The sequence below is a fragment of the Panthera uncia genome (assembly GCF_023721935.1).
Source record: "Panthera uncia isolate 11264 chromosome A1 unlocalized genomic scaffold, Puncia_PCG_1.0 HiC_scaffold_17, whole genome shotgun sequence".
In the NCBI taxonomy this organism is placed as follows: Eukaryota; Metazoa; Chordata; class Mammalia; order Carnivora; family Felidae; genus Panthera; species Panthera uncia.
The window spans coordinates 127,206,321-127,226,618 of record NW_026057577.1 but is presented as its reverse complement, the minus strand read 5'-3'; the positions used below and the strand labels follow the sequence as shown (position 1 = coordinate 127,226,618).

At 37.7% G+C, this 20,298-nt stretch overlaps 1 protein-coding gene across 1 annotated transcript in view; it reads right to left on the bottom strand.

Moving 5' to 3' along the window:
- Positions 1-2,365: 2,365 nt before the first annotated feature.
- The window catches only part of LOC125934681 (Golgi phosphoprotein 3), a 50,014-nt gene continuing 32,081 nt past the window's right edge, over positions 2,366-20,298 (bottom strand). The window contains exons 2-4 of the mRNA XM_049648237.1: positions 19,038-19,169; positions 12,723-12,837; positions 2,366-4,283 (exon numbers count right to left, since the gene is read on the bottom strand). Coding sequence (XP_049504194.1) covers positions 3,859-4,283; positions 12,723-12,837; positions 19,038-19,169 — 672 coding nt within the window. The 3' untranslated portion in view covers positions 2,366-3,858. The remainder of the gene's footprint in view (positions 4,284-12,722; positions 12,838-19,037; positions 19,170-20,298) is intronic.

The window sequence follows — 20,298 nt, the reverse complement described above, 5'->3', positions numbered from 1 at the left end:
CAGTCATATTGATCTGGATGAAAGTAAAATGGAGCAAACATTATCTGTAAATATATATAATGAGGAAATACAAGATGGAGAAACCACAGAGCTGGAATTAAACTTCATAAATACCTCACACAGACTTGTGACTACTGATTTCCATGTTCTTGGGGCAAGAGTGGCCACGACTCGCAGTCCTGGACCCTTGTCATCATCAGGCTGAATGTCATTATTTACTGGTCCTATATTGCCACTGAACCAAACACCAGCCCCTTTTACTTTCCTTTGGGTGATGACCAAACTCAGACGTTATATTTAAAAAGAGTATTGTATTCATCTGTTCAGAAACGATAGGAAGAACTGAATGATGGAATGTGTCTGAGACCACTGGGTAATCCTGTTTCCGCAGATCAGGAGCTTTCTTGGCCACCTGACATCTGACAGTGTCTTTTTCCTCTAAGAACATAGAGAACTGGCCAACTTTTTCACCCCCAAAAGACAATTTATGTTAAATTATACCAAGATATTAGAAGCAAGCAGGAATATCCTTCTATCACTGAATTCTGTACCACCATGAGAATTTTTGCATGCCTGCTCTTCTCCTCTCTGTTAGAGAAAATCAGTCCCCTCCTAGTGCCAAAGTAAGAAAGGAAAAATTGTAGTTGAATGCCACGACTATTACTCAATCGCTCGGGATTAAAAGTTCAAACACTTGGGGAGCCTGGGTGGCTCAGTCAGTTAAGCGTCCGACTTCGGCTCAGGTCATGATCTCACGGTCCGTGGGTTCGAGCCCCGCGTCGGGCTCTGTGCTGACGGCTCAGAGCCTGGAGCCTGTTTCAGATTCTGTGTCTCCCTCTCTCTCTGACCCTCCCCCATTCATGCTCTGTCTCTCTCTGTCTCAAAAATAAATAAACATTAAAAAAAAAATTAAAAAAAAAAAAATTAAAAAAAATAAATAAATAAAAGTTCAAACACTTACCGGGTAACCTGAGACTCAGCAAGGCATCCTCTCCAAGCTTGTCCTTCAATAAATGAAGATAGTAATCGGGGTTTGGGGAGCTCAAAACAAAGTACAGACTACTTTACCAGGCACAGAGTGTGCGTTCACCAAGGCTTGTTGCTCCCTTTCTGTTGGAGCCTTGTTCTAGATCAGGTTAGAGCACTGTTAAAGATCAGGTTAATTTAAGGAACACTCAACAATTAAACAGTATGTGAAGAGTTCAAGAAGCAGTAGATTCTTTACACAATAGACTTTTATGGAAGTTTTGTTATATTCAAACTCACTGACTGATTTTTAGATCCAAGCAGCATAAACCCGTGGAAACACCGCTCCTACCACACAGCACAATTATTTCCATGGGTCCTATCATTTCTCCTTTAAAGAGGACTGTACACAGTAGCATTTTATAGGAGAAAAAGTTCTAGATAACATCCCCCCACCTCCAAATTGTACTCCTCTTCCTCGCCTCTGGCTATAAAATATGTACTGCAATTGGGGCCACAAACAGGTGGAGGTGACTGGGCACTCAGCTCTGAAACCACTGACAGAGGTTCAGACAAGGCCCTTTTCCAGCCTTGCTTGAGAATATAGATGCTGGCGACGAGGTGAAGAATACTTTAGAAAAACATCCATGATCTCACTTCTAAAAACTTTGCAAGGAAAAAAACAGTACATTTTCACCTGAAAAGAAATCCCAGGATAGAATCAGTTATCGGTTCAGTATTCACTTTATAAGGGAAAAAAAAAAATTAACAGTTTCCATACTTATTTACCACCAGTAGTGTCAATTTTAGAGGTAAAGGAGGTTATTTTAAAGGATAGGAAATCTTTTTCCATGCATTAAAAAAAAAGAGCCTGGCAAACTACTACCAATGGCCAGCTGCCTGTTTTTGTGAATAGTTTTATTGGTACACAGCCTCATCCACTTATTTGTATTGCCTATGGCAACTTTCATTCAAGAGTTGAGTAGTTGTGACATTACAAATGGCTCACAAAACCTAAATATTTACTATCCAGTCCTACAAGAAAAAGTTTGCCAGCCCCTGCACCAAAATATTACCACACTAGGGGTGCCTGTGTGGCTCAGTCGCTGGAGCGTCAGACTCTTGGTTTTGGCTCAGGTCATGAACTCATGGTCATGAACTCATGTGGGTTCAAGCCCCACGTCAGGCCCTGCGCAGACAGTGCAGAGCCTGCTTGGGATTCTCTCTCTCTGCCCCTCCCCCACTCATGCTGTCTCTATCTCTCAAAATAAATAAATAAATAAACAAACAAACAAACAAACTTAAAAGAAAAAAAAAGTATTACCACACTCAAGTAAGGCTAAGTAAAAATTGGAAAGAAAACCATGGTAGAATACAAAAATACAAATGACATGCTTGCTCTGATTCAGGCACTTTCAAGATCATAGTTTATTTATTACTTCAGATAAAAAGATAGTATACATATTAGGGAATCCCTTAAAATTCAACTCTACAGTTATACACCATCTAGTACTTTTGCATTGAATGTTAACCAAAAAAATCTCTAAACACCTGAAAGCCCCACTATTAACATGAACTATGGTAATAAAAAATTTGACATTTAATTTGTTCAATATATAGTATTTACATTATGAAACCAATGCTGATACCATAAACAGTGATAAAGAAATAGTAAAAATAAACTTTAAAAAGCAAAGGTTTATATCCTTACAATGTGCTAATTATCATAATTGTATATAAAAATTAAAACATAGCAGAGCTTTCTGTTACAAAATTCTTAATCATCTGAGTTGTAGTCATTACTTGCTAACAATTTACATGCAATATCTGCTAAAACTGACATTTGATTTGTTTTCCCCCAAAAAAGTATGAGTAGATAAATGACATTTAAGAGCAGACATTAATTTACCTGTGGACAGAAAAAGAAAAAACTGTACTCAAGATTAGTACTGGTCACAAGCCTCTTCCCTATAGAAACGATAGAAACATTTAAGACCAAAAATAATCCCAAAAGGAGATGCATAGGCAAAGGGTGCCATGAATGGCACAGCTCAAAAAGTCTTGGGACCAATCAGACACATCTTTTCTCTTTCCTTCAATGATGAGAGGTCTATTTTGCCATCAAATAATACGGACTGAAGCAAGTGAGGGGCACAGGTGTACAACGAATGAAATCTTGCAAAATACTAAGATCGAGGCAGGAGTGGCCAGAAGGGGCGATTTATATAGAATTCAAACTATATACAGCATATGTGGAATGCGGCCCACCCTGATCCGGCTTTGTGAAACAACTGGACCTTTAGGATTTAATAGTTAAAATTACAACAAGTGTAATAATACAATAGATTTACATGGGAAACAAAATCCAAGGGGCATTTTATATTATTTACTGTGTTGTTTCAATTTAAAAATAATTTTGCTAAGTATACATCTCAACTGAGGTCTATGTATAAAATGTCCTAATAGATACAGATATTTACCTTTGGTGAGTTAAAGGCCTTTTTGTGACTTCTGTCTGAATCATAGGCAGAATGCTAGGTGTACGTGCACACGTGGGAAAAACTCAAGTTGAGGTAATCCAAAAGATGTGCGTGTGAGGAGACTGGAGTCACTTTGAAAGTCAAAGCGTGCCAGAATCCCAAAACAGGTTAACAGTGAGGATGGCAACAAGGAATGGATTGCCAATATGGCAGTAAAACTTTTTTTGAAAACAGAAAGAGGAAGGCCTCTCGTACCAGCAGAATCCTGCATACATACAAAAAAGAAAAGCCACCCATCGTTTCATAAAACAAAAGCCAATTACAGTGTGGAAAGTACAAACTGCAGAGAACCAGAAGTCAATAGAAGAAAACCTACTGGTTTACATGAGAGAGAGAACTTCGTTCTGAGCAGCTACTTGGTGAACGCTGCCACCACCGCCCACAGGACCTCGTTGGTGTTGGCCTTCAGACACTCCACTTCCGGATCTAAGTCAAGGAGCTGCCGTACTCTCTTGGTGGCTAAATCATACTGCTCGTCCAGAAGGGGAGCGAAAGCATTCTCCAGGACGTCGGAGGCGTGGGCTAGGTAAATGAGGGCCAGCAAGCGTTTGTCCATGCGGTGAGGGTCATTCACCCATTTGTCAAGAACAGCTTCCTGTACCTTCTTGATGAGGCGCTGCTTGATATTGTTGTTGGTGAGGGGATGTGTGGTCATGTCAAAGAGTAGGAAGTTCTGTTTCTCTGTTGTCAATACGCCCTTTTCCACCAGGTTTTTAGCTAATCGTTCCCGCACGTTTCTTAACTGATAATGCAATTTTAACGGATTCCATGTCTCACCTAAACAAAAGATTTCAGAAGTTAGAAATGACAGGTATTATACTGCTAACTTTATAAAGTGTACTACTAAAATAAAGAATAAAATTTGATTTCCACCCCCTAAATAAATAAAAGAAAACCCAACTATTTTTCTTGTCAACTAAACCATGAACCCCTTGAGGGCCAGGCCTTTGGATTCTAAGCACCTGTCACGTTTTCAGGCACAACAGTTACTCAAAGGACCAAATTGAAAGCAGTCTTCAAACCAGGTACCCTAAGGTGCAAATGAGCTAAATACTAAATACATTCAGCCTCCCTCCAGCTGTTGTCAAAAAGCAACCAGAGCAAAATGTTTCTTTTCTATTTAGAAACACTAATGTGCAATAGAGACACAAAAGAAAAAAAGTTTCCTGATTAATATACTATTCCAGAAACTGCTACATAACAGCCTGCAAAGCTAGGAAAGCCTGTTTGGACAAGGCTGTTCTTTGATAACAAATTAATACAAAGCCAATTCTAGAAGGACAAAACACTTTCACCATTTTAATCTGGTCACCTATGCACATTTCCTTTCAAGACAGAAATATTTAAAATAAAACCAAACAATTTTCACGAAGATAATTTTTTTCTCTACAGAAATACTGGAAGGAAATGTATCAAAATATTAACCTTAGTTTTCTTTGGGATAATGTGTGACAAATTTTCTTTTTTGTACTTTCTGTATTTTCTGAATTATCTCTAAGGAACACATAACAATTTTTTTAATTTGAAAAAAATACTACAGCAATTTTCCAAACTGGGACGTGTTAAAGATCAACCACGGGCACTTTTGTTATATGAAAAAGCAATAAGGTTGAAAAAATTGTTTTAATGTTTATTTAGAGAGACAGAATCCTAAGCAGGCTCCATGCTCAGCGTGGAGCACGACGTGGGGCTCAATCCCATGACCATGCGATCATGACCTGAGCTGAAATCAAGAGCTGGATGCTTGACCAACTGAGCCATCTAGGCTCAAAGAAGCCCAAGGGTGAAATTTTATAATATTAAGAGAAAACAAACTGTATTGTCTACTACAGGACCCACTAGCCACATGGGACTATTAAATTTAAATAAATAAAAAATTCAGTTCCTCAGTTGTACTAACCATGTTTCAAAATGTTCAATAGCCATGTATGGCTAATGTCTACTTACTGGACAGCAAAGAAACAGAACATTTCCATAATCACGGAGAGTTCTAGTGAAGAGTGCGATCTTAAAATACATTACTATTTAGTTGACCATAAGCAGAAGTATTTTATCATATGACTTAACAATAAAGAATATGGGGCTAGGATAATCAGGCCTGGACTTCTACAATTAGACCCTTTGGCCTTCCATAAATAGAAACCTGGATAAAATATATGAAACAACTGCTTTCCAACACTAGTCAAAAGGCAGTCCAGAGCTGTGACCCTTGAGAGAAACCTAAGTGAGCCATACTTTTGCCCAAGCTTACTATCCGATAACACGTCCCAGGGAGCAAAGCAGGACAGAAGACCTCAAACAGAGCACAGAAGTTTTAAAACAAGCAGAAAAAAAATTTTAATTGAAAATTTAAATTAAACAAACTAGAAAGACAGAGATCAGAGTTCCAAGACGGCAAGGCAGCTGAAATACAAAGGCAGAGGTACTGGAAAAGAGAGAGCTATGCAGAACAAGAGCTCTAGAAACCTGTACGGTGTTCCTTTGAGTCTGGTTGAAAACAAAGTCACACAAGTTAAGATGAGAAACTCTGCAGGGGTAGGCAAAGAAAAATTAACCAAAAGCTGTAAGCTGAACAACTGTAAGTGTTCACATGAGGCTGGGGAAAATTTGCGTGCCAAGTAGCCTGAGTGGAAAGGTCTCACTGAACATCCAAAATATTCAGAAGGGACTCCAGAGGATCACACCTTAGTACTAGGCCTAAACTAGCCTTTGAGAAAAGGCTATTCTAGACCTGGCCCAATAAAGCTTAAAAACAAACTGATCCACAAGTAACTTAATTGCCTATCAAAACAAATTTCAACATTCTTTAAACAACAGAATCCGGCATTCAACATAGCATTCACAATGTCCAGCAACCAATAAAAATCACTAGACTTGCAAAAAGCAGGAAAATGTGACCCAAATGGGGGGGGGGGGGGCATGTTCAACAGAAACAGTGAACCAAATTAGACATGACCCAGAAATGACAGAGATGATGGGAATTCGCAGACAAGGACTTTCAAATGACAATTATAAATTTCTAAATAATTTAAAGGAAAACCTGAATGCAATGAAGAGAAAATAAGAGCTATTTTTTAAACGAATGATCTGGAAGTGACATTCTGAATTTATGATTCACTCTATAAAACTAGGGACTTGAAAAAAAACTCAAATAATGAAGGGCTGGTGCCATGAATTATTAAATTGAAGTCATCTCCTGCATTAAAAATATATATATATTCTTTTCCATAAAAACCCAAGCTTCCGGGGCGCCTGGGTGGCGCAGTCGGTTAAGCGTCCGACTTCAGCCAGGTCACGATCTCGCGGTCCGTGAGTTCGAGCCCCGCGTCAGGCTCTGGGCTGATGGCTCGGAGCCTGGGGCCTGTTTCCGATTCTGTGTCTCCCTCTCTCTCTGCCCCTCCCCCGTTCATGCTCTGTCTCTCTCTGTCCCAAAAATAAATAAAAAACGTTGAAAAAAAATGAAAAAAAAAAAAAAAAAAAAAAAACCCAAGCTTCCAAAAAAAGAAAAACAATCATTGCATTCAATTCCCTTGGTAACTTTGAAAAGGAAAAGAAAAAATATTTGGGGCTCTATTAGATTTTAAAACCTAATAGTATAAAAGAGAAATGTAATTAAATAATAAATTAAATTCTACTTATTTCAATTTCTAGTGTTAAAGAAACCCATACCTACATTTAATGTTAAGAAATTATTAAAAGTTACTTGATGAAGCATTACTGCCTAACAGTCGTACCAGGCGAGCTCTGGAGCCAGACTGGTTACATGTGAATTCCAACCTGGTCATTTACTAGCTGTGCAAACCTGGGCAAGGTTTCTTACCTTCTCCATTCCTGTTTCCTCATCTGTAAAGTCAAGATAACAACTCTACCCACCTCATCAGGTTATTATGAGGATTAAATGAGTTAAAGACATATCCAGTTCTTAAAACAAAGCCTGGTAACAAGGCTAGTTATTATTTATTCATGCACAGAATCAGCACTCTGAAAGAATTTAATGTGTTCATAATGGCCTAAAAATATATTAGGAACTAAGAATACAAATGTAAGATATTTCCAATTCTGAAAAGTTTTTAAATCAAGTGAAGGAAATAGATTCATAATATAATTAACAAGCCTGGCAAGAATAAGATGCGTAGGACCATAAAAACAGTATGAACAAGGAGCCTAGAGGGAGGAAGAAATTATTTGGGTTTGATGTAAGGGGCATTTCTAGGGAAGTTTCCGGGGAAAGAACTTTCAGGTTCAATCCTGCAATCCAGCAGGATTCTACATCCCATGAAACAAAGAGGAGCCTGCATTACAGGCAAAAGAAACAACAAAGTGGACAGGCAGTGACTACATGCAGAACATAATGAGCCCTGGAAAGGAGGTACACATCTTTCCAAAATGTTACGACTTTCATTTTTTAAATGTTGTACCAACCCACTGTCCTCCCCAACTAATGCCTGCCTGCTGTACCTTTCACCAGACAGATTGGGGTTTGTTTTCTAGTATCATCGGCATGTGGTAGCAGCCTAAGACACTAAGCTAGAATTGGCTAGGTTGTGTTTTCTGACCGTCAGAAATTTAAATAAACACAAAATAATCAATAGCAAATTTATGTAAAAGCCCATAAAAATTATAGTTCAACTTTAAAAATAACTGTGTTTATAGTAACTGGTCAATTATCAAACAAGCACTTTTCCCTAGCAACTCATTAGTCAAATAGAAAGGTATTTATTCCATGCCCCCAGAGGGTATCTTGGCTATCTAGTTCCAAAAATGGCAGGGGGAGGGGGGGCAGAGGGGCGGGCGAAATCAAGATTATTCTGAGAAGCCCATAGTTAAACTTCTCTTTACAGATCTAAAAACACAAAATCCCTCTAATGCTGCTTTACAATGAGTTTTTTTCATTCTCATGGGAAATCAATGGAATTAGCAATTTACAACTCTGTGCTGAAGTCATACTGAGGTTTATCCTCACTGTATGCAAAATTAAATCTTATATATTACAACCAATGGAACAAGTAATGCTCATGAAGTTCGTGTGAGAAATTTCTCAATTCCAAAATATGCTAACTTACAATTTAGTGTTACTGCTAAAAATGAGAAGAGTGTAAACACGGACTTACTTCAGATAAGGCATTCATTCCATTTATGATTGGACCTTCTTCTGGCTATAGTTAGTTTCTGCCTCAGAGGAAGTAATAAAAAGGGACTCAGACATCATCTCCCTTTGCAGCAACTTCCTGGGAAGGGCAAATCTCTCATGCTCACTCCAATAAAAAGGTTATTCAGACTACCTCAGATATTTGAAAAACGGAAATCTCATGTGCAGAAGGCTGAAATAGTGCAGGTAATATGCAGATGTTGTTTACTATTTTTTAAACCCCCCAAAAAGGTACAATAAAATAACTGAGTGGTGAAAGTGTCTTGGCATCCTGACATTTCTGCCATTTATTTTAAGAAATAATAATAAATTAAGCTAAATCCAAAGAACAAAGTCACCTCTGAGATTAGCGTACTTAAGGCACCGGTATAAACTGGGATGGGAGGGTAGCTGGATGAGTGAAAACACAATTAAGATTTCCACCTAATTTAAAATGTATAGAATGTATTTGTAGTTCATTTTTTTGTAAAGGAAACTGAGAAGTCTATGCAGAGAAGACACGGTTCTTTATGTCCACTGCCCAAAAATTACTTCAGTGAAAATGACACACTGACAGGTACCTTAATAATTTTGCTGCAAAAAACTTCTATATTCCTTGACTTGTGTTACAAAACCAAAAGCAGCTTTGTTCATACATCTGGCAGTCTAGTGACGCCTTGTGATCAAACCGATCAACTACAAGTCTTAAGATTTTAGAAAGTCTAAAGCATATTAACAACACTAAGTAGTATTTGCCTCAAACATACGTATATTTGTTAACTTTTAAATTAATGAGATATGTAACTGTTTGAAACAATTGGCAGTTTTAGCATGTATAAATGTACAGTGTAAATAATAATATAACAAACACTTGGGGCCTCCTACCCCGGGGAAGTCAGGCCCCACTGTGCACTTAAGGTAACCACCAGACCAACATGCTCTCTTCTTCACATATAATCTCAACTCTGCACATGTCCCTCAACAATGCAGCAAGTACCTAACTTCTAAAGGCCAAGCAGCAACCCCAGACAGGCCCACCAATCTCACCGCTCCCTCTAACCCCTCTGAACAAGAGCATTTCCTTCCTTCTGTCTCATTCTTACCCTTTAAAGACCTAATCCAAGTTTTGCTTCCTCCTCCAATTACCAAAGATCCCCACAATTTCTCTTCTCTGAGCGACTGTACTTTCAGAGAACCATATTGTTAAACCTTAATCAGTTATCGAATTATTACAAATACGCAAGTGTTTCCCAAATGGATTTTAAGATTCTTCAAGCACTTCCTTGTTCACAGCACCTGTCAGTATAGCGATAAAAACTGGTATTTGCCACCACTCATTACCTGGAAGCAACTTAAAATTTTAAGAATTTAAAATTCAACAACTGAACATTTAAAAATGGTCAAAATGGTAAGTGTTATGTTGTGTATGTTTTACCATAATAAAAAATATGCTTTTTAAACAAAATCAGCAAGGTACTAACAGTACCTTCCTGGGGCAGAAAACAGAGGCTTTCTTCTTTTAAAAGAAATGTACTTTTTTCTCCTCTCATTCTGGATTCTCTCCTTTTAAGCTGAAATTACAGGTCATTTCCTAATATGTCCGAAACACATAACTGAGATGCTACAGGTGACATTCTAGCATTTACAGCCACTCTAAACTTCAGAGGGTACTGTTTTTTTTTTTTAAATTGCCCTAAGTATTAGCCTCACAGTTTATCCAAATTCCTAATTCAAATGGACACTCTGAATTCCCAACCCAAATGGACACTCAGAATCATTTGCTGAGAATGAAACGGCCTGTGGCTGACTCACAGCACGAGTGAGAAGTCCTAAGGCTTCTGGGGCTTTGGGGTTGCTTGTTTCCACAGCTTAGCCTAGCCTAGCCTACCCAGTACCAGGTAGCATGAGATAATTTTGAAAACTATTTTGTTTCACAAAATCTTAAGTGTATTTAAATACTTCGGAGAAAGTTTTAAAGACTTCTGCCATCTCTTCATTCTCTTCCATCAGGGGAGAACATGCAAGAGAACAGCCCAACTTGATTCAACAGCACGGATATTGAGTAGCGACAAGTTACTTTCATAAAATGTTACAAAACAGGTAAATTTAAGATGTAGCCACCACCTTACAAATTGAGATTCACTCTCCCAGCATGCCATACTTTCATCCCCTACTCCTTGCATGCTTACTTGCATGATATGTATATTGTCAAAGGAAATTTAGTTGTGTAAGACAAGTTAGTAAACCAAATGCCGATGTGCCATTAGCACATATGATATAAGTTTATATGAAGAGACTGCTGGTAATGGAGGGGTCTGAAAACATCTCCATGGTGCTAAGTGGCACCAAAGTGGGTATCAGTAACGTTAAGACAAGACCCAACTACATTCCATTAAAGAACACTCTGACTGACCTGCCAAAAAAAATTAACTTTGAAAAACCCTGTTTTTCGTCAGTGGAGAACTTAACTACAAATTCTAATCTGCACCACCAGAAGTGGTAATGGGCCAACAGCAGCAGCACAACATGAGCATGACACAAAGACCGCTTAGGCCAGTGATCTCCTGAATGATCCATCAAGGTACAGTTAGAAATTATCAGCACTTCTATTTTTATCTGAAAAAATATTTGCTAATACTGAATACCTAGAGTTAACGTTAATGCCCTCATTGAGTCTCTGTCAATGGCCATATGTCATCAACAGGCATAAGTGGAAGGCTAACCCAAAGAGGACTGACAACATGCTGGGCAATGTGACATACAGTACTGGTACATGCTAAGCAAGAATCTAGTTTTAATCAAACCCTGATCAAATGGGCAAAGTAATTTTTTTTTCATTTTTTTTAACATTTATTTATTTTTGAGAGGGAGAAAGAGACAGAGTGTGAGCAGGGGAGGGGCAGACAGAGGAGACACAGAATCCAAAGCAGGCTCCAGGCTCTGAGCTGTCAGCACAGAGCCTGACACAGGGCTCGAACTCACGAACTGTAACATCATGACCTGAGCTGAAGCCGGACGCCTAACCAACTGAGCCGCCCAGGTGCCCCAAATGGGGAAAATTTCTCTTACTCAATGAAGTAGAAACCACCTTGATCAGAAGATCTACAAGAGGATGGCCAAAAGAAAAATGTTCGAAATTAATGAAAACAATCTTGTAAGTTTGCTTTCCATCAGTAAAAAGAAAGAATAAACACTGCCCTAAGCATAAAGTGCCCACTGTTGTCCTATTAGCTAAGTATGGAGTATGTGTATTCAACTTTTAAATACACACAAATGCAAAACTCAAAATCTTTTACTGAAAGAACACCTCATAATAGAATTACTCTTAGAAACTGTTTTGTAAGTGGGAAAAAGAAATTACTTGTAAGAAAAATGACACAATGTTAATTACCAATCTCACAACATCTAAATATTTTTAAAAGTTAAAGAGCAGTGGGGCACCTGGGTGGCTCAATCAGTTAAGTGTCCAACTTCGGCTCAGGTCATGATGTCATGGTTCGTGGGTTCAAGCCCACATCGGGCTCTGTGCTGACAGCTCAGAGCCTGGAGCCGGCTTTGGATTCTGTGTCTCCCGCCCTCTCTGCTCCTCCCCCACTCACGCACTGTCTCTCTCAAAAATAAATAAACATTAAAAAGAAAAACTTAAACAATGGTGGAAGCTCTAAGGAAGAATATTCTGTTTTACTGAACATGTATCTGCTTGTTAAAGGGAGTGAAACTTTTAAAACTACTATTTTCCCCATTCAGTGACTAATAACTTTTAAGTCTGCCTAAATAATAAGCTTTTGGCTATTTTGTGTAAGTTCTTCCCAAAAGGATTTTAAACTTTTGCAAAAATCTTTTTTTTTTTTTTTTTCTTAAGAGACAGCAGGAACAGGAGAGAAGGACAGAGGGAGAGGGAAAGACTCTCAAGCAAGCTCCATACTCAGCAAGTAGCTCGGTTGCAGGGCTCAATCTCACGACTCTGGGATCATGCCCTGAGCTGAAATGAAGAGTCAGATGCTCAACCAACTGACCCACCCAGGTGCCCCTTTTTACAAAAATCTTTTAAACAGAATTCAGCTTTCAGTTTATACACAAAAGCTTACCACTAAGTAATTCAATCCAGTTCTGGACCGTTTCTGGAGGTTGCGTCTCCTTAACATGCTTTAGAGCTTCATCAAGAAGAACATCCCCCGTTGGAGCATCTGACTTACAGATCACCTAAAATGTAAGCAATAGGAATGAAATGATCACGAATTCTTTTTTCTGACTTCATCTCTTTAAATGAAAAACTTAATTATGCAAAAACTTCTTGAAGTTCTTCACACAGTGTGAATGTTCAGATTTCAAATTAATTCTCTATTCAGAAATCCAACATTGAACCTAACCAGATTAGCCACAATCATGAATGAAAATAAAGTAACTGTGCAAGAATTAGTAAAGACAAATGCTAGAAGAGTTGATACTAATTCTTTTCATTGCTAAACCTTAGGCTATTTAATCAAGAAATTCATTTTTCAAACATTTATTAGTTATAGAAATAAACTCAATTATATATAAAAATTCAGTATATGATAAATGTGGCATTTTACAGCAGTGGAGAAATGAATTTTTCAATGTTACTGAAACAAATGGCTAGCCAATTAGGAGTAAAAATTAAGTAAGACTTGGCTCCTCAAGAGCTTATGCCACAATAAAAGATAAAAATTTTTAATATGAAATATAATTTGGCAGGTGAGAAAGTTTTTTTTTCAAAATTGTGACAACTAGGGGCGCCTGGGTGGCTCAGTCGGTTAAGCGTCCGACTTCAGCTCAGGTCATGATCTCACGGTTCGTGAGTTCGAGCCCCGTGTCGGGCTCTGTGCTGACAGCTCAGAGCCTGGAGCCTGTTTCAGATTCTGTGTCTCCCTCTCTCTCTCTGACCCTCCCCCATTCATGCTCTGTCTCTCTGTCTCAAAAGTAAATAAATGTTAAAAAAAAAAAAAAAATTAAAAAAAAAAATTGTGACAACTAGCAGAACCTTGAATATACCAATAAGTTTGGTAACACAGTTGTTACACTACAAAACTTTTTAAAGTTAAGATGGTTATAGACTCACTCCATCTAAAAGTGGAAAAAGACAAGACTGGGGAACAAGAAGAAAATGCTATTTACTGCTTTGGCCAAGCATTAGATTTCTGCAGCCTTCACGGAGTTCTTGGCTAAGAAACAAATTTCTGGTTGAAATTCTCTATAATCAAATTGTAATCTGCTATATTACTTATGTTACCTTTATTAAAACATTACAAAATCTAACTATTATTTTGTAAATGCAGCAGTCTTCCCTTAAACTTATCCTCAACAATTGTCCTTACCTTTCTGTTCGATCTTCTGAAAAGTTAAAAAATATATATATAATGAGATCTCTGTTTCTGAGACAGCATGACCCAACAGAAATATAATTAGAACAAATGTAAGCCACAAATTTTTTTAAACTTTTGTAATTATTTTAAAAAAGAAAGACACAGGTGAAATTAATTTTAATGTATTTGCTTTAACCCACCATAGCCAAAATATTGACATGTAACAAATATTTTTAAATTGAGATATTTTACATTCTTTTCCATAGTAAGTCTTCCCAACTCCAGTGTGTTATTTACAACATGCCCCAGATGCACTAGCCACATTTCAAGTGTTTGGTTCACAGACACCAGGTGGCTAGGGGCTACAGTGTTGGCAGATACGGAACATTTTCCATCATCACAGAAAGTTTCGCTGGACAGTGCTATTCTGGACCATGCTTTTAGTTAAGGGGTCAGAGAAGAAAAAAAGGAGAACCTTGGGAGAAAAAGTTGTATCTTTATACACTGTAGTCTTGCCACCACTTCTTACTTCCCACTTGCTCCTTAAATCCACTGCCATCACCTCATGCCCACCTTCTGAGATGGGTCTTCTATCAGGTCACAAGAACCTGGGTATAGGTGGGGCTTTTTTCTTATGAAATTCTCTCACAGATAGATTACTCTTCTCTATCACCTCTGTAATTATGCTACTCTACTTAATCTAATAATCTTTCACTTGTATTAAGCTTCCTAACTAGCCTCCCCAAACTATTTGTAGCCCTTTTCAATCCATTCTCCTGATTTTAATTTTTTTAATTTATTTAAATCCAAGTTAGTTTACATATAGTGTAATAATGATTTTGAGAGTAGTGATTGATCACTTAATTTATCATATATAACACTCAGTGCTGATCCCAACAAGTGCCCTCCTTAATGCTCATCACCCATTTAACCCATACCCCCTCAATGACCTTTCTAAAAGGCAAATCTTAGCTCAACGGTTTCTGCCTAAAAGTCTTCAATGTGTACAGTAAGTTCCAAACCCCTTATCAAATTTCAGCAATGTGTGGACCACTAGTAAATATGCTCTCCCCACACCTTTAATTTCTATTTAGTGTATTTCTCCTTAGAGGAGAGCCTCATTCTTAAATATGAACAGATAACCAAGGATAACAAGATACTAAAATAAAACCTTCAACATGGAAGAGACCAAAAGACAGAAAATAAGAACTTTCAAGAAACAAAAGAAATTTTCAAAACAGCCATAATATCCTTGGAGATTTAAAGGAAGATATTACATCCCTAAAATAAGAAGGTGTGATTAAAAGACAAAACAAAGCAAAAACAAAAACAAAACACACGAAAACAAGAAAAAGTCCCTGGAAATCAAAAACATGAGAGCCACAATAAAAAACTCAACAGAGGATTAAAAGGTAAAGAAGCCAAGAGAATGCCAATTATACCTCAATAAAGCTAGGAAATTAAGAAACAGAAAGAAAAAAGACTAGTCAAGAGGTCCACATCAAACTTATAGAGGTCTAGAAAATGGAGCACAGAAGATACAAAAATAGAAGAAAATTTTCTAAAACCAAAACTAAACACTTCTACGACGAAAGAGCCCATGCATAATGATTTTCAATATACGTGCTGTCACAGTGAGCACAGCATAATGAATTTTAAAAGACCCACATCAAGGGACAGCGTACAATTTCAGAACACCAGGGAAAAACAAAAGATCTGAAACACTTCCAGACTGGAAAACAAGTATCACACAATGAATGAAAATCAGAAGGGCACCAGACCTTAACAGCAACTGTGCATACCAGAGGACAATGGGGAAATGACTTCAAAATTCTGTGGGAAAGTAACTTAAATGCAACATTCTATTCCCAAACCGTCAAATAAAAATGAGGTAAAGAAATTTTCAGGAATGCAAAGTCTCAAAACATTTCCTCCCTCCAGGATAGAAAAACAAAAAATACTAGATCCAGAAAACAGGGGGTTGAAAGCAGTAAAATATGACAGGAAGTTCCAGTAGCACCAAATCATAACCAGTCCAAACCAATGTACTTGAACATTTGAAAATTAATAATGCTAATTTTTTTCCAAGGAAGCATGTGAGAAAAAAGAGAAAGCTACATAGAAAAGATTTTTTTTTAAATTTTTTTAACATTTATTTTTAAGAGAGACACAGAGAGAAAGAGGGGTAGAGGCAGAGAGAGGGAGACACAGAATCCGAAGGAGGCTCCAGGCTCTGAGCTCAAACTCACGAACCCTAAAATCATGACCTGAGCTAAGTAGGACACTAAACCGACTGAGCCAACCAGAAGCTCCAAAAAGATTTTTTTAAAAGAAAATTATGAAAACTCTTCAGAAAAAAAAAAATGAAAGGAGAATATAGGATCTGACATAACTCTGCAGGCAATAGTAACATAATTATAATACTATAAAGTAATTGTTCTGGTTTTGCTCAAAATTACAACATAACCCTATTAGGAAAACTGGGGGTAGAGATAAGTAGTATGTGAGAGAGCCAAATATTCACCTTTCCTTTTCTTTTTTCCTTTTTTCCATCTTTCTTAACAGAAAGTAAACAGCATTTCAAAGTGACTTAGCAAGAGATGGCAGGGGCACCTGGCTGGCTCAGGCAGACAGCATGTGACTATTTATTTTGGGGTTGTGAGTTCGAGCCCCATGTTGGGTATAAAGATTACTTAAAAATAAAATCTTAAAAAAGAGAGAGAGAGATGGCAGTATAAACTCATTAGAAATATGGAGAAAAATGCCAAAAGAAATAACTAAGAGAACAGCAAGTTAAATAGTGGTCCCCAAGAGGTGTTCATGGCCTAACCCTTGGAACCCTTTACTTTTCAGCAAAATCCCTGTAGATAAGATTAAATTAGATCTGGAGACGGTCTGGATTATCCAGGATTAATTAGATCAGGATTAGCTAGGAATGAAAGCATCCTTATAAAAAACACACAATGCAATGAAAGCGTCCTTATAAAAAACACACAAAGGAGAGACACAGAGGAGAAAGGAGTGTAAAGACAGAGCACAGAGATGCAGTCAAAAGTCAAGGAAACCCTGGAGCCAGCAGAAGCCAGAATTAAGACACAGTATCCTTCTTGAAGCCTTCTATGAGAGCATAGCATATGCTGGCCTCCAGAACTGAGAGAATAAGGATCAGTTGTTTTAAGCCATCAAGTTTGTTATTAATTTGTTAAGGAGACCCTGCAAAACTAATACAAGGACTAAGAAGGACTGCCTCTCAGGAGCAGGACTAAGAAGTGGGGAAAAGTGAATAGAAGATTGTTATTTTTTGTTATAACTTTTACAATTTGATTTTATAACTATTAATATGTATTACTTTAATAAAATCCATCATTATTTTTAGGTCAATAAATTAAATCATATGGAGTATTTTTCCAAAAAACACATCAACCACCTAGTTAAGGTCACACCAACAATGAACTGAAACAGAAAGCCCATGAGGTAGGGAACATGTGTCTCTTGGCCTCCACTGTACTCCCAGGGTCGAGCAGTGTATGGTAGACTTAAGCACTAACTAAATATTGGACAAATGAATAAACGAACAAAAGAGCAAATAATCTGCTGATAACCAACACAAAGCTAGCTCTTATTCCTACAAAAAGAACCAGTATCAAATCCTTTCATTTTAGGTCAGGGCTTCATAACATTAATATCAAATTGTTTATAATTACTATAATCAACAGCAACCTATGTGTATGTTTTATTGATAACTATAATGGCAAATTCTTAAAGTTTTCCTCCATAAATCTACGGTTTCACGGTAAAACAGAATAAAATTTATATTCTGCTTTATGATACAGTTCTCTAAAACAGTAATTTTAAAACCAATCTCAGGCCAGCTCATGTAACTCTACTTTGCATGACTAAAAGTAGATTTAATTTTAAAATCCGATGAGGAATATGTTCTGCTATACAATGTTTACTTTGCATATAATTTTCAAGAACATATAAAAATGGCTCTCTTTCCTATAGGATTATGGCATATCAATCAAAAAACATTCAGTTTTGATCTAAAACTATGTAGATTTCTTGAAGATGCTGTATTAAAGAAAAAACAGTTCTGGGCACCTGGCTGGCTCAGTCAGTTATGCATCTGACTTCGGCTCAGGTCATAATCTCGGAGTTCGTGAATTCAAGCCTGGTGTTAGGCTCTGTGCTACAGGTCAGAGCCTGGAAGCCTGCTTTGGATTCTGTGACTCCCTTTCTCTGCCCCTTCCCCGCTATCTCTCTCCCTCTCTCTCCCTCCCTCATAAATAAGCATTAAAAAACTAAAAAAAAATTGAAAAGTTTTAAAAACATCATGCCCCCCAAGAAACACAATGACAGACTAGAAGAGAAACAGTTTTGAGTATTTCAGACTGAGGATGGAGTTAAGAATCCTAAAAACTAGCCAAAAATAACGATTTATACAGCCTATCACACTAGAGAAGGCAGAGATCTAAAAAGCACATATTCATATTCTGCTTGGGGCGCCTGGGTGGCTTGGTTGGTTGAGTGTCCGACTTCGGCTCAGGTCATGATCTCACGGTCCGTGAGTTCGAGCCCCGCGTCAGGCTCTGTGCTGACAGCTCAGAGCCTGGAGCCTGTTTCAGATTCTGTGTCTCCCTCTCTCTCTGCCCCTCCTCTGTTCATGCTCTGTCTTTCTCTGTCTCAAAAATAAATAAACGTAAAAAAAAAAAAAAAAAAAAAAAAAAAAAAAAGACCAACAGCCCATGGACAGTTAATTTGCACGATAACACCTTTGAGTTTTAAAACAAAATTATGTCAGGTCTTTCCAAATTATGGCTTTCAGAAGGAAAATGAAGTCTAGAGTCTTTCTGAATATGTGAGATGCAGTGGCCAGTGAGCCTGACAATGAATTACATGAGTCATTATGTACAAAGAACTAAGAAACCAAAAATACAAAAAGGATATGGAAATAATGACTTCCAGTAAAGTCTTAACTTTAAAATCAACTTCCTAGTTAATTCTTTAAAGGTATTAGAAATTTTCACTTTTAGTCAGCACAAACTCTTTAACAAGGATGTTATTTAGCACTCCTCTTACCTTTCTTGTTAACAGACTTTTACGTCTCATTCCACAAGCCTCTAGTTGTAACCTTCCTCTCAGTGCTAATTCAATTAACATACAGCCACGTAATCCAGATGATATACAGTCATTCCAAAATGATGTGTAACCCTAGTTTAAAAAAAACAAAAAGAAAAGAAAAGAACTAATTTATTTTGAATTCAGATTCAAAAACAAATATTTTTAGGCAAAGTTATTTCTGGTACCTTTTACCTTTATCTTTTCATTATTATAATTTTAAATAAAATACTAAAAACTTACAATTGTTATACATTACTAATCTAGAGTTTTCAGGTGTTTATTGTCTTTTCACCACTAACCCTTACATGCAGTTAAACAAATAACTTTGGAAGTCAGAGGTTTAAAACTATGTCTCTCATTCTTCATTAAGTGTTTTCTAGGCTCTTTCAGATTACAAGGACCAGAGCTCACTCACGCAGTTAACCCCTGACTGTAGTTTATTATTAGTACATATGGGCAAGTTAAAAAGATCCAGAAAAACAATCTAGCCCAATGTAGCCTCAAAGAATATTGAAACATCATTCATTCTTTTTAGCATAAAAACAAAGTTAATTTTTTAATGCTTATTTATTTTGAGGGGGGAGGGCCAGAAAGAGAGGGAGAGAGAATCCCAAGCAGACCCCACGCTCAGCACACAGAGCCTGACACGGGGCTCAATCTCATGACAGCGTGGAAGGATCACGACCAGAGTAGATATCAAGAGTCAGACGCCTAACCAACTAAGCCACCCAGGCACCCCCACAAGATTAATTTTGAAAAAACATATTAGCAAATTTATGTGCTGGCCCATGCCTAAACCTCTGAATAACAAACAGTAAGGCAATCAGATGCTCCACCCTCACTCCAACAGAAATCTAAGGGCAACATGCGAGGTGGAAGAACCACCAGACAGAAGGAGACTGACAGACATCTAGAGATCTGGGGATACTCATATCAACCAGATGAAGTCTGGGCACTATTTGAGAGCAAATAATTGGGAGTCCTCCAAAATATGAAGCTATGAACTTTGCCAACTACTCATCTAAAGCCCCCTACTCTGGGGACACCTGGGTGGCTCAACAGATTACACATCGACTCTTAGATTTTGGCTCAGGTCCTGATCTCACAGTTGGTGAGACTGAGCCCCGCTTAGGGCTCCATGCTGTGTGCTAACAGAACACAGCCTGCTTGGGATTCTCTCTTTCCCTATCTCTCTGCCTGCAGCCCCCCCCCCCCCCCC